This window comes from Xiphias gladius, chromosome 5 (assembly GCF_016859285.1).
Source record: "Xiphias gladius isolate SHS-SW01 ecotype Sanya breed wild chromosome 5, ASM1685928v1, whole genome shotgun sequence".
NCBI lineage: Eukaryota > Metazoa > Chordata > Actinopteri > Istiophoriformes > Xiphiidae > Xiphias > Xiphias gladius.
In genome coordinates this window covers 1,604,299-1,615,093 of record NC_053404.1, presented here as the reverse complement: position 1 = coordinate 1,615,093, position 10,795 = coordinate 1,604,299, and the positions used below count along the sequence as shown (strand labels likewise).

The 10,795-nt window shown below is 42.1% G+C and overlaps 1 protein-coding gene across 3 annotated transcripts in view; it reads right to left on the bottom strand.

Moving 5' to 3' along the window:
• Window positions 1-23: 23 nt before the first annotated feature.
• The window catches only part of LOC120789816 (NEDD4-like E3 ubiquitin-protein ligase WWP1), a 34,605-nt gene continuing 23,833 nt past the window's right edge, over window positions 24-10,795 (bottom strand). For all 3 annotated transcript variants that reach the window (XM_040126862.1, XM_040126861.1, XM_040126863.1), the window contains 14 exons: window positions 10,297-10,381; window positions 8,463-8,591; window positions 7,913-7,985; window positions 7,738-7,809; window positions 7,521-7,609; window positions 7,226-7,385; window positions 6,843-6,976; window positions 5,434-5,574; window positions 5,195-5,315; window positions 4,840-4,944; window positions 4,562-4,658; window positions 3,773-3,845; window positions 3,189-3,330; window positions 24-2,634 (listed from right to left, as the gene is read on the bottom strand). In XM_040126862.1, the coding sequence (XP_039982796.1) occupies window positions 3,231-3,330; window positions 3,773-3,845; window positions 4,562-4,658; window positions 4,840-4,944; window positions 5,195-5,315; window positions 5,434-5,574; window positions 6,843-6,976; window positions 7,226-7,385; window positions 7,521-7,609; window positions 7,738-7,809; window positions 7,913-7,985; window positions 8,463-8,591; window positions 10,297-10,381 (1,379 nt within the window). In that variant the 3' untranslated portion in view covers window positions 24-2,634; window positions 3,189-3,230. The remainder of the gene's footprint in view (window positions 2,635-3,188; window positions 3,331-3,772; window positions 3,846-4,561; window positions 4,659-4,839; window positions 4,945-5,194; window positions 5,316-5,433; window positions 5,575-6,842; window positions 6,977-7,225; window positions 7,386-7,520; window positions 7,610-7,737; window positions 7,810-7,912; window positions 7,986-8,462; window positions 8,592-10,296; window positions 10,382-10,795) is intronic.

Below are 10,795 nucleotides of genomic sequence, written 5' to 3'. Positions count from 1 at the left end.
TTTCTGTCGTCACTCCGACTGCAGTCAGGCACAAACTGAGTCTACCGGAATAAATTCAAAGAGGCAGGAAAAACGGTCAGATACATTTAGTAAATGTGGCTCTTTCAGAAGGCGAGATCCAGTCGAAGCAGAACGGACAAACCCGGAGCACATTAGTTTAGTTTTCTTTCAAACCACAGGTTTTGTTTTGTTTTTTGGGACTCCTGAGCAGATAATCGCAAACCGCAAAGGAAGCAAGCGTGGTCATGGCGGGGGTTTATTCACTTCTTTTTATTTGTATCTCATAAATCCATCTCTCTTCATTTAAAATGGGTGGAAGCAGATTAAAAATGAATCTTCTATACACATCGTCTCCAGTAAAGGGGCATTCTGTACAGTGTAGTTGGTGTTTACAGTGTGTATCTACACGTGATATGTTACAGTTTGGATGCGTGTCAGGTGGCCTAAACCGGAGTCGGCACTGTCAGATACTGAACTGATATACAGCCTCATGACTCAGCTGTACTTTGAGGGAACGCACCTGTCCAGGTGACGTTTAATCTAGTTACTGGCTACGGTGAAGGCAACCTGAAACGTCCCATCTATTTCTGATAAGAACAAAGGCATCACAGATTTCCATCAACGGAGCGGCGGCTCGTGTAATTAATTATAATATTTAAGTACTTTATTTACTTTCATTATATTTATACAACGAATATTCACATACAGTTGCTTTTTCTTTGATTACAGGTTTCTGTTCAAAAGGAAGCACAAAGTTGAGCAGTTTGAACTTCTCTCAAAAGTCACCACCTTTTGCTACAGCCTTCGTTCGGTCGTCCCTCCTCGCAGCGCTTCCACGGGGACAGCGGAATACACGTTATATACATGACTGATAACTTGACTAATCTCAAGCTCCTCCTAGAAAAAGTCTAAAGCAGCTTGCTGCTATTTGCAGTGGTCTGGGAAAAAAAAAAAAACTGCAGGAGAAAACAAGGAGAATGGCCTGCCACTGCCAAGGCTGTTTTTTCCTTCGTTAGACCACCGGCCGAAAGAATAAGCACCAGATTTGTCATTTAGAAACAATGGAGTTAGACGTGACATTCTGAAAAACACAAAGGGCATGTCCCCTGAAGCGTCTGTGGAAAGAATCGGCGAGGGGGAAGGGGGGGGCAAGAGCAAAAACACGCAACATACAGCAATGCAATGCGCCGTCAGGCCCGCAGCTGCGTCAGCCTCCAAACAGACCTGAGGCTGCTGAGGAGTTTCACCGGGGAAGGTTTCCCCACGCTACCTGACACTTTGTCATGCAAACAGCCTCAACTTAACTGATCTATAAATACACATCTTTATTAAACTAAGGCTATCTCATCTCAGAACAAAACCTGGAAATGATATTGAACATGAGCTGAATAAATTAAGGTGAATGCTCTCGGGAAACGGGGCTCAGCACGGCGGCTTGAATTTTGTCGCGTCGTGTAAATAGCAGATACACACTGTATGTGACAGAATTGTTATTTTCTAACAATACGGTAAAGGTTTATGACCCAGTCAATACTTTCAGAAGCCCCAAATTTTTTGTGGACCTGCTGGCCCCTCAAGAACGCGTAGAACTCTTTTTCATTGTCCCCTGGACAGTTTTCACTCTGTGGCGCCTGCATGCAGTGTTTGTATACATCTGTATACTGTACGTTGCTTTCGAGTCATTCAAGAGCTAAAATTTGGGGTTTTTTTTGGTGTTACACCTCTTATCCGCTTCATGATCATTTACCAAATTGAATAAACACTGTCTATAGCGCATTCACTGCCATGATAATGACATTTTGCTAGGAGTGTTACGTAGCCCTGTCTTCAGCTGACAACAGCTCCTATCAGTACATGTATAGATGTGCTGATAAAAGTACAGTCATCTGAACGTGTGACTGAGAGGTCTGATGGACTTTATAACAACGCAAAACTCTTTCAGTCGCCATGTGCTCGTCGTGTCTTTTATATTCAGGGTTCAAATCTCTGAGGGTATTTCTCGGCTTTGACATCTATAACTGACGAGCATAAGTAAATGGGACTTGCATGTTGTCAAATAAGAAGAACCATGTCTGCTGCTCTGTAAACCACAGTGGCTCCACAGACTGGAGACACTTTAAGTCCGAGAGCAAAACTCAAAGAGGCAAAACAGAGTCAGCCAAGCGCACATCAACGGCTGAGCCACTTAATCTGTTTTTGTTCTTTTTTTGTTGTGACAATTTTCCTAATAGCTCAGTGTTTAAATGAAAACTGTGACTCCGTCTTCCTCGTGTGTATCTTACTTGCCTACTGAAGCAGCAGGCTGCAGTCTAAGTGGCCTGGAACATGTCCACTGTCTCTGGCTTAATCATCTGAACCATTAAACCGCAGGCTCCACCGTCACCACACACACACAAACCCACAATATTCACTCCTTCACTTCAATTTAGGATATTTTCCTTTTCGTCCCCACATTCCTTTGCATATAGTAGCTTTTGTCTGGGAACTTCACACTAGAGTCTTTTTTCCTAAATTTAATCCAAGCGGGTCAATCAGAGGACGCTTCTTTCTCTGGGCTGGTGTCCACACTCTCATTGAGGGCCAAACTGTATGAGAGGGTTATTCTCCGCTTCATCTGCTTCAGATCAGTCCATCCTGAACAATTAGATGATGATGGTTAAAAAAAAAAAAAAAAAAAAAAAAAAGACAGTGATCCAATCTAAAATGTCTGTGTGTGTGTGTGTGTGTGTGTGTGGTGGTGGAAGAGGCAGCCATGCAAGCACAAAAAAAAACTGCAACAGTTACTATGGGTCCAACGGGATAAAAAGAAATTCAGGCACCAGACCCCAATACTACTCTTGCCTTTTAAAAGCTCTATAGAACTAGAGCTTTAAAAGCAGACTGCGCTTCTGCTATAAAATCCTCTCAAAAACACTTTCAGTCTGTTTTAAAAAGCCAGTCTTCAGTGGGGAGGAAATTAAAAAATATCCATGATTTCTGTTTTTAAACAGACGAGCAAAATGCTGAAATGCTTGCATATTTCATGATGGGTTTCATTTAATATAGAAGGGCTGGGGAACCGGATTGCAGCAAAAATGATGCTGCTTATTAAGATTTGGTGTAAATGAGAAAATAGCTTATATACATTGGTGGTTATCTTGTGCAATTTTTTTTTTTTTTTTTTAGTTTGTTTTACTTGACTGAATTACCAGCGATGGGGGAGGGAGAGAAATACAAGAGGACTCCTCCCTCTATTCTTGGCCAAATCCTTCTGTTTCCTCGATGGCAAAGAGCAGCTTCTCTTTCAGCTGTTCGAAGCTTTTGTAGGGAGGCAAGTCCAGTCGGTTAAAACTGAAAAGACCAAGAGGGAGGACCAAAGGTCAGTATAAAGGTGCATAATAAAACATTCACTGGTCATAAACCGTGTTCCCACTCAATGGTTACATATTATCCCGGGGGTGTTAACAGCTTCCTACGCAAACCGTGGCTGCTCTGATTCACTTTTCTAGGAAACTCATTGTACTTGTGACAGGGACGGGAACTCGTAAGCAAAACTTATCAAGAATTACGGGTAAAACATCGCTCAGGTCATGGTATGGTTACTCACTGCTGATTACTTCTGGTATTTTTATCCTGTGTCGTGCCATTGAGTCCAATATTTATACGAAGTGAATCATACTCAGCTACTAATTTGTGTAAATCCCTGGGAATGGTAATACACTGGAACAACATCTGGGAAAACTCTGTGTGAGAGAGGAATGAATCCCATGAATCAGATGCGAACCCCACTCACCACGTGTGGCTCCGAGGAAGCCATGTGTCTTTCCCCACCTTCTCAATGCAGAACTTCTGGGGCCCGTTACTTCCTGCAGTACAAAAGAAAGTGAGGGGTGAGAAGATTGTATAAAGGAGGGTACAAAAGTCCAAAGTGTTTGGACAGTTACACGTTGTTTGTTCTTCAGGCTCTGAGCTTCAGCGAAGTCAATTTGAAATAAAAGAATGGATGCTACATTAAAGTGCCAAGTCTCAGTTTTAATTTCAGCAGGTTTACATCAATATAGAAAGAAATGTGTAAGAGGTATGGCCCCAGAATTTCAGCAGCTTTAAAGCAATTGGACACTGGGTTACTACACGTTTCTTGGGGAGCTGTGTGTCAATCCAACATTAGTTCATGCACTAAAGTGTTCACATGTGGCTCAGAGTTGGGGAAAGCAAAAATCCATCTGAGAGAGACACATGTATGACTACACAGCAAGTCCAGGACGCTGTCCAGGATGTGGGTGGACAGGTTTCCTACAACAGGATGAATGCAGAGGTTTAGGCGAGCATTGTGTGAGCTCAGATTCAGTCAAATGCATCAAAGCTCGCTGGACGACACAAGGGCAAAGCGACCACAGAGCTTTTCGGGGTGAGGAGGTGGAATATCCTCGACTGGTCGAGTCAGTCGCCTGATCTCAGTCCCACTGAGCAGCAGTCATGGTCTGCACCGTATACAGTATGTGTACAGTATGTATCTATCGCTCTCGGTGTCTGAGTGATTTTGTGGCAGATGTGTTACTCTTTGTGCGCATCTGTCACTTACCCATGAGCTCAGCGAAGCCGCCCAGAGGAAGCCTGCAGGTTCCAGTGACAAACTGCATGAGCCGCAGTCGCACTTCGTTGTCCACCTCTTTCACCAGCTGCCGGGGAGGAGGTGACGGCAGACAACACACTGATCAGTGACCACACACTACTGACCAGAGAGACTGTCAATGTTAGACACACTAGGACCCAGATAAACCCAAATGCTACTCTCTTTAATAAACATAAAAGGGTAAGGAATATAGAAAAAAGTGTGTGTTTGTGTTGTTGTGACAGTACCTGCCAGAACCAGATGATCTGTTTGCTGTTCCTGGTGTAGTGACGATACACTGTGTTCCTCTGCCAGTCCTGCAGGTCTACCTCCTGCATGCCACACAGCATCACCTGGATCACACACACAGACACAGGCACGCACACACGCGCATAAGTGACATGCAGCAAACAGGGCACACTAACAGAACCAGAAGTATATGTGCATGGGGGAATTCACACACAAGTAGAGAGAAAAGAGAGAAATCTTTCTTCTCTCCACAAATGCACATTGTTTCATCATATTTAAAGAAGGATTATTTAACCATACTGGTTAAAGCTCCCCGGGGGGGGGGGTGTGATTCAGATAAACAGTACTGCTCACCTCCAGCTCCTTTTCATCAAAGTACTGGAGCCACTGAAGTGGAACCACCTCGTTGAAACCATCCAGGAAAGCTTTGGTCTGACCTTCCACCCCACGGGAGAACCTCCATTCTGCCATGAGACTGCAAGCCAGACGGCAAAAATGTACTGTGTAAGTTTCAAAAACAACTGTTTACTAAAAAAAGACGTTCAGAGGCCAGCTATTGCTGCCGTTATGATAAAACAGTGGTTGTACTGAACCTGATGTACTCCTCCTTGTTCTCCTCAGTGACTAGGACATTGGCGCCATCCAGTTTGAGGTCATGCGAGGTGATCTTCCCCAATATCTCCATGTCCACTGAGAAATACATCTCCAGACCACACTCTTCAATGTTGTTGTCCCTGAGGAGACATGAGATCATGTTGCTGTCACAGAATAATAAAGGCGTGAACAGCTCATTGGTGCAAAAAGGATTATTAATGTGAGTAATGTGTCTCTGCTGCAGACTCGCCTGCCTCTTTGTTTATAACTGTTCTTGCATTGCGTCTCATCTGCCATTAACTGAGTCATCCCCTCCTAACATCTCTTGTCTCTTGTCTCTTGTCTCTCTGTGTAAACGCTATTCGTGAGCTGCCCCTCGTATGTAAATGTAACCGGTCCTCTTGCCAGATGTGGTCGAGGTTTTCCTGGTCGGGGTCCCAGTGTTTTCTCGTCCCACAGTCCTCAATCCAAACACTTTTACATTTTGCCTTAAACTTATTACACTAAATATTTACATAGCATTAGATGTTATCTACTCTATTTACTTAATCCTGTCATTTTGTTTGTCCAAAATTCTGTTTGATTAATGACTCTTGCGTCTTTGTGCATTCAACAGAGAACTGTTTGTCTGATGTCTTCCATACTGGAAGAGGGATCCCTCCTCTGATGCTCTTCCTGAGGTTTCTCCCTTTTTTCCGAAAGGGGTTAAAGGTGTTTTATTGTGAAGTTTTTCCTTATTCAAACCAGAGGTCAAAGGACAGAGGATGTTGTTTGTTTAACAGATTGTAAAACCCCCTCTCAGACATATTTGAGATATAGGGCTATAAAGACGCAACTGACTTGTCTTGTCTAGAGGTTTATTCACAGCTGCAGGTTGGTTATTGTGGTCCAGACCAAAAAAAAAAAAAAAAAGCAAAACAAAAAAACTAGAACACCGTTGCCTTTTGGTTCTGGTCTGTTTGAGGTTCACACAGACTTAATAAGAAGGGAGCAAAGGTTGTAAAGATTAAGCATGTTTTATCTGCATTTACATCTGCCAAAATAAAAATCAGACCAAAAGCATCAACAGGTTAGGTGTGACAGACCCAATGACAATGGTTCTCCAAGCCGGGTCAAGGGACCATCAAAGAAAAACGGGGAAACTCTCTGGATAATCTTGATAAGAACGCACATATTGTCTCTTTAATCAAAGGGTCCACACAGAGTGAAGTGCTCTGATATTTAAAACTGTCAAATCAAAAATAATAAACTGGCTTTTTCCTTTCAAATGCTTGAAAGTAATGTGATCACTGAAGTTAGGACATGCTCGTGGACTTCGAAGACGTTCACTTTCCAGCCATGCCTCTGCTGACCACTGCTTACACACACACAAACATTGAAGGCTATGTAGACAGAGGACACAAATTACCTGATCCATATGAGTGAGTTGTAGAACTCTGGGTCAATGGACTCGAGATCTTTGAGGATGAGCTTCTTGTTCAGCATGCGTTTGTAAAAAGGCAGAGAGAAGCCTGTGTCGATGAACTTGCCGTGGAAAAGTGCCTGTAGAAATGAGTTAAATAGCAAAACTGTATTTTACTGTGCTGGTCAGTCGGAAAATATGAACATAAACAGATCGCGTACAACCGCACAGTGTATTTGTCTTTGTCACAACGTAAACGATAACAACTGTTTTTGTTACGGTATGTTTGATCAAATAGTGTTTGGTGAACACATGGAACATATTTAAAGTAAAACTCAGCCTGTTGCCCTCTTTCTGTTTGCATGTGTGTGGGCAGTATGTGAACTTGCCATCGCAATGAAGCGGCCTATGAAGCAGAAGTAGGAGAGGTGGTCTGGGTTGATAGCCGAGGCTGGGTTGATCTGCAGACAATAGTTGCTCTTGCCGGCATACTCAAACAGACAGTACATGGGGTTCAGCACTTCATGGGACAACAAGAAGAACCACTCTCTAAAAGAGTTAGGTGTGGGGCCAGGGAAGAGGACAAAGATAACAGAGGGTATGATGGGGGCATGGATTAGAATAGAAATAAATGCTTACATTTTCCAAAAAAAGCTAATTATACTATTTTATTTTCTATATTACCGAGCTAAGCCACCATAGTCGAGACCTTCCTCGCCTCTGAAGATGACGTACAGTCTCCTCCTCAAGTCGTAAGGCTTGAGGGCCATAATCTACATGCCACAGCAAACACACACAAGATCAGCTAAAACACAGTATCAGCAAGTGACATGAAATGTATCACTCTATGTATAACATTATTTTAAACTGCCACAGGAAAGTGGTCGAGGGACCCACTTACTTGCTGGAAAGAGTCTTCAAACAACGTCTGTCTGGAGACGGTGATCTTCACATGGCTCGGGAGAGCATTGGACTGAGGAAAGGCGGGACAAAACATGAATGCATGCAAAAATAGGACTAAGATGTCTGACTAAGAGCAAGAAACAGTGACGGAGTAGGAGAAAGAAATCCCCTACCTGGCACAAGTAGCGAAAATGGGCAAGCTTCCATCTGAAGCTGCGCTCATAAGCAATCTGAGGGCCTTTGGTGCTGAGAAGAACAAGATTTAAAGGTCAAAATGTAGCAAGTATATGCTGACAGATTCAGTGTGGAAGGTGCTTTTTTTTTCTATTGGGGTGAATAGTTGCATCTTCATCGTATAATGAAAAAAATGTGGCGCATGTGAAATAAGCTCTGGTATGTACTTGTACAATAGCTGTAATTGCTGTGAAATGTGACCATAGGATAACCATGAGGTTGACATTTGGCAAAATTTCCTCACTTTCTGCGAAAACGTATTAATTTCCTTCAACGGCCTTGTGTAAAATACAACCTTCAAATGAAATACCAGTGGGAGCCTTTTTTTTCCATCATATATCTGTACATCGGCTAATTTAAAGCACAAAGCGACTCTATCTGGCCCTGGTAAAGATATTTTCCACTACGCACAAGCTCACATAGCTGCAGGTCTGACCAAATACAGCCTTAGACGTGGCTTCAGGGACATTTTATATAATGTGTTCTTACACAGAGGACTTTCCAGTGCGGGGGTCGCTGAAAGTGGTGGTTCGGGTGTTGTGATCCACGAAGTAGCGAACGCCTTCCCTTGTGTACCGGATCTCCCAACCTTCAGGCAGAGGATCCTCATTCTGTAACCTACACATGCGCACGCACGCACAGATACACACACACAGACCAATCATATACAGTCCATGGACTGATAAATGTTTAACATGGGAATTATGTCCAAGAATAAAACCTGAACCAGCAACACTAAAACAACATGTGATGTGCAACACAACACTGGAAGACTGTTCAATCTCCTTGGACCTTTGTTATATTCCAACAGACTTTACCCCACTACTGGGATGTGAACTTGTTCTTGTCAAAGTCTACCTGCTTTCAAACTCAGACAGGCCAGGGACACTGTGATCTTTGCAACTGCATAAAACCTTAGCAAAAAATCTAACACATCAGCATTACCCTCGGGGTAATGTGTGAAAATATAATGTTTATACTTCCTGAAAAGGGAATGTGGGCAAATCTAAAACAGTTAGATGAACTGCTGATCAAGTTTTATCTTTTGATAGTATTTTAGTATATGATGTATTGCTGCTAAATATAAGATTTTTTTCTGAAAATTCCGCTTAAAAAAAAAAATAAGAATCATATTTTTGAGAATTTTTATGATGGACCAACTTGTACAATGCCTGTACTTGCTGTGAAATGTGACCACAGGATTACATATTATTGATAAGTTTCAACCAATCCTTGCAATGCAGGCCTGATATGTAGTAGAGCCTAAAACAGATTCAACAAAAGATTAATTATGCTATCATGGTTGAATGATGTTGGGATAATGGGTTTTCTGGCACTAATAGGGGATAGACAAATCACTTAATTGCTTTGATGAAAATAGGTCCCTGAAGATCATAAGCTGCTGTATAATATGCTAGAAAATTGCTACAAACATTTGCTTCACGGAATGCATTCCACGGCTACTGATTAAGGTCATGTAACTAGTGTAAAACTGTTGCACGGTGAAGTTCATGGTTTAGACTCCGACAGTGATTTGGATATGCTTCTCCTGACACATTTACCTTGTGACAAAACAACAAAAAAAAGGAACTGTGAAAGAAAAATTTTTTTGTCTGAATGTGCAGACAATCTGAAGCCCTGAAAAAAAATAAATAAATAAAGCAGCGATCTGCACATCTTGTTCTTGTAGATCACGTCACCGTACATCATGGCTTCAGCGACACCAGGTTAGAAAGGCAGACGTCACCTACCCTCTGGCACACACCCAGTGAAATCACTGAATAGATTTTCTTCACTGAATATGTATTCAACAACTTAATAAAGTTATTTAGCAATTACTGTTAATAGCCTAAAAGTTAAAAACACTAAAGATCCCGAGACTGCTGCTCAGTGGATCAGGGTAGACTGAGACTTCAGCCAACACCCACAGTAGATAACAGAATATAATCTGTGCACCTTCTGAGGAAGCCTAACTCTTATGGTATCAGTGAGAACATCGTTCAACTGGTTAATGCTGGTCTAAGCAGGAGCAACTCGACTTTTAATATTCTATTTTGGCACACCAGTTTGAGTATGACGTATGATATCAATGTGGTGCAGGACAGGAAAAAGCCCATTAACTTGTAGATGATCTTTCACACTTAAAATTATGATCTTTAACTGTAAATTCTCTCTTCATGCCTAATTCCATTAGATTAACAATGGGTTGGCCATCTTACTGAACTCATACAGGCTTCTGTGAGTTATGGTGTATTATACTTATCTTGTACATTTCATATGCATTTAAAGTACTTTTTTCTTATTATGGTTTCTTTGAGCTCACCCTTGGGTTCGGGGGTCTTCCCACTGCGTTGTCTTGGTGTTATGGTTGACAAAGTACACTCGGTCATTAGAGTCCACACGTCTCTCTACAGTTGATTAAAAAAAACAACACACACACACACACACACACACACACACACACACACACACACACACACACACACACACACACACACACACACACACACACACACACACACACACACACACACACACACACACACACACACACACACACACAAACAGGAATCTGTTGCTTAATAAACAGAAGAAACACTGGGCTCCATTATGTGGCAACAAATATCAGATTATCTCCAGTGTTTACTTGTGCTATAAACACAGTTATATTCAACAAGCTGTCACATTTGATCTTGTGATCTTTACGAGCAGAGACAGCAAAGGGAAAGATTTACAAGAGAGGAAGTGGAGAGGAGAGTGTAGGCAACAATACTGTTTCGATACATTGAGAATAAGGTTGGTACAACTTAAAACAGTATTAC